At 34.8% G+C, this 5,897-nt stretch overlaps 1 protein-coding gene across 2 annotated transcripts in view; it reads right to left on the bottom strand.

Moving 5' to 3' along the window:
- LOC107702170 (E3 ubiquitin-protein ligase Topors-like) overlaps window positions 1-5,693 on the bottom strand; it is a 15,349-nt gene extending 9,656 nt beyond the window's left edge. Inside the window, exons 1-2 of one of the 2 annotated variants that reach the window (XM_016504414.1) lie at window positions 5,663-5,693; window positions 1,100-2,071 (exon numbers count right to left, since the gene is read on the bottom strand). In XM_016504414.1, coding sequence (XP_016359900.1) covers window positions 1,100-2,071 — 972 coding nt within the window. In that variant the 5' untranslated portion in view covers window positions 5,663-5,693. Of the gene's footprint in view, window positions 1-1,099; window positions 2,072-3,685; window positions 3,818-5,662 lie in introns of those variants that run through there. The other variant, XM_016504413.1, reaches the window with a different exon arrangement.
- Window positions 5,694-5,897: the final 204 nt, after the last annotated feature.

Raw genomic sequence — 5,897 nt, 5'->3', positions numbered from 1 at the left:
ATCTCCATCCTCTCCATCCGAAGGCCAGAGGGCGCTCTCGCGCTGAAACTCCAAATACGCCTCGCAGAAGAAATGCCCATATCCCTATAGCGGTTGCTGAATAAACAGAAGATTGAACTGCTTTCATTAATTCAATGTGACTAATAAACACGACTATGACAATATATGGTTTATCTGAGTTCGTCTTATTATAATTTTTATTATAATAAAGTATATAATAATGCAATGCTAATCGACATAGCCTTTATCACTTCTTGGAATACTATGAAATATGTTCTGTGTAAGAAGCCACATCATCTCACAGACGGATTTATTTCAAACACTCGACTGACGTTATGAAGTGAGTTTGGAGTAAAAACACGTGCTTTCAGATGGAACAGCATTTACTACACAGAGCTGTAGTTCACTGACAAGCTATGCAAACAGCTTTCATAATCGCAGAACGATTTCTTCGATTTCATAATCGCGCGATTAAATCGTCTGGTCTGCGATTTTTTTGCGTAACTCGTCAGTGAACTACGGCTCTGTGTAGTAAATTCTGCTCCATCTGAAAGCACGTGATGATGATTTCCTGCCGATTACAGAACCAGCTTTACTAACAAAATGCGCATGACAATCGCATTCTATTAATCGTGCAGTCCTATTATCCACTACAGAGACATCAGAGCCAGCGGCAAATGTCAGAAGGACTAGCGTGGAGCTCCCGTCTCCGAAATCGATTTTCAATTAGGTGCTGTTTTTATAAATAAACCGCAGATTTGAGTTTTAAACAACTACATTCTCGCCTGAAATACTTTTAAAACTACATTTCATGACACAGTAACTGTAATATTTAAAAAAATAAATATGCAAATGGTGGTTGAAATACAATGCTGCGTGATCTCAACCAATCAGCATGTTCAGCGCTCAAGTCCCGCCCCCGAAAGTTCCGGACCTTTGAAAAAGTACTACCTCGCGAGCAGGGACTTTCTGAGGGGCAATCTTTTTCCTGGAACTTTATTTAGATCCTGGTTCCTGCGGTGGAAACACACCAAAGTCCCTAGTTCCTGGGGAAAGTTCCTGCAGTGGAAACGCGGCATTTGATGTTTGTGTGTCTCACCTCGGAGATGGCAATAACAGAAAGGTCCGAGCTGCTGCCCTCCTCGTAGCTGGGAGCGGGACAGTCGTAAACGGCCTGCTGGTCGTACGCCTCCATGTTGAGGGTGGAGCGGGCGAAGCTCACCAGTTCGTGCAGGAAGTGGTCGGTGCGCGCCAGCAGGAAGGGGCGGAGCTCGTCTCGGATGGCCGTGTCCTCCATGTTGTAGTTCATGATGCGCGAGATGATGATGTTCTGCACGATGTTCACCAGCGAGCCATGCAAACCGTACAACACGGTGAGCTCGCGCTGTAGCCAAGGCAACAGTCGCCGCAGGCTGCCAGGGTTTTGTCGCAAGAACGCAGCCGAAATGTCCCTCTGCCTGCCGGCGTCCCGCGTGTTGCACACGCGTACGCCAGTCCTGTAAAGCGCGCGCCGGAACGCAACCACGTCTTGGTTGCACAAGTGCCGCAGGCTCCGCCCATGTCTGCGCGCCGTCAGTCGCAGCACCATCTGCTGCACGTCTTGGTTCTGCACGAGCGCCGCTGCGTCCGCCAGGCCGTCGAACATGACAGCATCCTCTAGCGGAGGGGAGGAGGAAGGGGCGGGGTTGTGCGCTCTGTGGCTCCGCCTCTCCCGGCTTCTGAGAACTCGGGGGCGGAGCACACGCTCAGGCGGATCGGCGTTCGCAGACGCTCCGTTCTCCGGCGGCCGCAGCACGAACTCCTTAAAGTCGTTTTCCCCTTTGACGGAGTGGAATATGGAGTAGAAGGGCTGCTTACAGAGCGGACACTCGGCTTTGTTCGTGGACCACTCGTGGATGCAGCGGAAACAGAACTGGTGCAGGCAGCGGTCCAGCGACGCCACGTTGTTGAAGCCATCGAGGCAGATGGGGCATTTGGAATCAGGCGACGCATTGGCCAATAAACGCTGGGAAGATTTCCCAGCGCTGTCTCTCTTCCTCACACGCAGCTTCATCTTAGAAGGCGCCATCATCTACAACACACAAAACATCAGCTCATTAGACAACCTTTGCATTTATGCATTTAGCAGACGCTTTTATCCAAACGAAAGTGTATTCGTAATATCCAGTGCCGGGTTCATCAGACAACGATGCATGAACTTTTTGAGTTACTTTACTACATTTTATCCAAAGCGAATTACAATTGAGACAAAAGTAGTTTATCACAAGAGTCAACATCATTTGCAGTACAGAATGCCAAAAGAGTAAACTAGAGTAATACAAATCGGGCCCTATGAATATGAATCCATTTCATTTTTTTCCCAAATTCTGTTTGCCATTTAAATTTTTCTAGATTTTAATGGTTTAAATAAAACTGAACAATCAAAAGGGATTATTTTAACAAACTTGAACTATTTACTTAAATGTTAACAATAATATTGCTTTATGAATGCTTATTGTTTTTTTTTAAATAATTCTTATTATTAAAAAACACTTTTGAGTTTTCTTGACTATATATACACAGCTGCAGTCATAAGTTTAAAATCTGCTAAATGTTAATATAAAAAATAATGTATTAATTTTAACAATAGCGTTGTCCTATGAAATGCTTATTAAACTTTCTTATTAATCCTAATTATTAAAAAAAAAAAACATTTTTGGGTTTTCCTGACTGTATGTACACAACTGCAGTCATAAGTTTAAAATTAAAATCTGCAAATATTAATGTACAACACATAAAATATATAAAATTAAACATTAATATATATAAAATAATTTATTAAAATTTTAATAATGGTATAAAATGCTTATTAAACTTTCTAGCTAATCCTTATTATTATTATTTTTTGTTTTGTTTTCTTGACTACACATACATATAGTGGTCATAATTTTACATAACATTAACATAACAATAAAATTGCCTTATCAATTTTTTTTATTCTTTGAGAACATGCAGACTTCATATTTTAAAAATCAGCCGTTTTGCAGCTTAATATTCAGATACTAGTCCATATCGTGATCTGATTAAGTGTTCAGCTCTAAAAATTTGCCAAATTCTCTACCATTCTGCATAAATTCTATTTTTATGACTGGATTCAATGATTCTGCATCCTATAAATAAATCATAAGGTCATGTTTTTAATCATGTTTTTAATTGTACGTTACATTTGCTAATTCAAGCATGACTTTTGCTATTGCATTTCAGTATTTTACATATTTTTCTGACAACATTGACATGTGATATGAAAATGACATGCAATATTTTAATCAACTTTAATAAAAATTATAATCAACTACTTGTACACCAAATGTACTAACAATAGCATGGTTTTTTTTCATCAAAACACCATGGTAACTAATTATTTTCAACTATTTAAATAAATAAAAACACCATTGAATCTCTAAATACAGCAACAACCCATAAACACCAACATATGCTGAAAATAACAGAAGAAATCACATAAAATATTAGAAATGTTTCAGAAATAAGCAGCGACGAGCTGTCTGTCGTGTTTTGATCAATGATTACTGGTTGTCTCTCTCTCCTGCCTTCTCTAATGAGTCAAAGCAGCGATTATAAAACACCTCTGCAGACGATAAATGGATAAAAACATCAAATATGAACAAAAATAAAGCAAATGTCTCACCTGATCATCAGCTCCTCATCACACAGCAGAGCGTCTCTTCCGGCAGACGTCACGGGCACGCATACACACACGTGCGCCTCTGCCGGTCTGGAGCGGTACTACACCTGCGGCGAAAACCACGTGACCGTCTCTAAAACTATATAAACAGAGATAAAGAGGGAAAAAGATAAATAAAATGCAGAATAAAAAAAAAATACAATTAAATAAATAAAAAATGAATAAATGCGTGTTCTTTCTTTCATTAGAAATATATAAACATAAATGTGTTAAAATATACAGAAAACAAATAAATAATGAAGTAAATCAATTAATAAAAATAAACAAAAATACATAAATGCATATTTTTATTTATTTAAAAATACAAACATATTTATTAAAATATTAACAAAAATTAAAATTATTAAAAAATACAAAACAAACAAACAAATAAATAAAATGCATGTTCTTTCTTTTTTCTCTCACAACATATAAACATTATTAAATATACAGAAAATAAATAAACAGTAAAGTAAATCAATTGATAAAAATAAATAAATTGAATAAAATGAAAATATGAAATAATAAATTAAATAAAACAAATACAAAAAAAAATCGTGTTTTTTATTTCGTTAAGAATATAAACATATAGTTATTAAAATATAGAAAACAGAAAAATACAAAACAACCATTTATTAAATACACAGAAAATAAATAAATAATAATAAATAAAATGAATGAATAAGAAAATGAATGCATAAAATAAACAAATCAACAAAAATAAAAAGACAACAAATAAATACATGCATGTTCTTTCTTTAAAAATATATAAACATATACTCATTTACTAAAATATATAGAAAATAAATAAAAATAGATCAATAAAAATAAAACATTCATTTTTATTTAGTATTTACTAAATAAATGAATACCAAATAAACAAATAAATGCATGTTCTTTCTTTCTTTAAAAATATTTAAACATACATTTATTTGAATATATTGAAAATAAATAAAAAGCAAAAACAAACAAATACTAAATACATAAATGCATATTCTTGTCTATATTGTCCGTTGAACAGCAGATGACATAAAATATATAAAATTAAACATTAATATATATAAAATAATTTATTAAAATTTTAATAATGGTATAAAATGCTTATTAAACTTTCTAGCTAATCCTTATTATTATTATTTTTTGTTTTGTTTTCTTGACTACACATACATATAGTGGTCATAATTTTACATAACATTAACATAACAATAAAATTGCCTTATCAATTTTTTTTATTCTTTGAGAACATGCAGACTTCATATTTTAAAAATCAGCCGTTTTGCAGCTTAATATTCAGATACTAGTCCATATCGTGATCTGATTAAGTGTTCAGCTCTAAAAATTTGCCAAATTCTCTACCATTCTGCATAAATTCTATTTTTATGACTGGATTCAATGATTCTGCATCCTATAAATAAATCATAAGGTCATGTTTTTAATCATGTTTTTAATTGTACGTTACATTTGCTAATTCAAGCATGACTTTTGCTATTGCATTTCAGTATTTTACATATTTTTCTGACAACATTGACATGTGATATGAAAATGACATGCAATATTTTAATCAACTTTAATAAAAATTATAATCAACTACTTGTACACCAAATGTACTAACAATAGCATGGTTTTTTTTCATCAAAACACCATGGTAACTAATTATTTTCAACTATTTAAATAAATAAAAACACCATTGAATCTCTAAATACAGCAACAACCCATAAACACCAACATATGCTGAAAATAACAGAAGAAATCACATAAAATATTAGAAATGTTTCAGAAATAAGCAGCGACGAGCTGTCTGTCGTGTTTTGATCAATGATTACTGGTTGTCTCTCTCTCCTGCCTTCTCTAATGAGTCAAAGCAGCGATTATAAAACACCTCTGCAGGCGATAAATGGATAAAAACATCAAATATGAACAAAAATAAAGCAAATGTCTCACCTGATCATCAGCTCCTCATCACACAGCAGAGCGTCTCTTCCGGCAGACGTCACGGGCACGCATACACACACGTGCGCCTCTGCCGGTCTGGAGCGGTACTACACCTGCGGCGAAAACCACGTGACCGTCTCTAAAACTATATAAACAGAGATAAAGAGGGAAAAAGATAAATAAAATGCAGAATAAAAAAAAAATACAATTAAATAAATAAAAAATGAATAAATGCGTGTTCTTT

This window comes from Sinocyclocheilus anshuiensis, unplaced genomic scaffold (genome assembly GCF_001515605.1).
Source record: "Sinocyclocheilus anshuiensis isolate Anshui unplaced genomic scaffold, SAMN03320099.WGS_v1.1 scaffold1762, whole genome shotgun sequence".
Taxonomy (NCBI): Eukaryota; Metazoa; Chordata; class Actinopteri; order Cypriniformes; family Cyprinidae; genus Sinocyclocheilus; species Sinocyclocheilus anshuiensis.
Note: the sequence above shows the minus strand (reverse complement) of the source record. Positions and strands in the feature narration are given on the sequence as shown.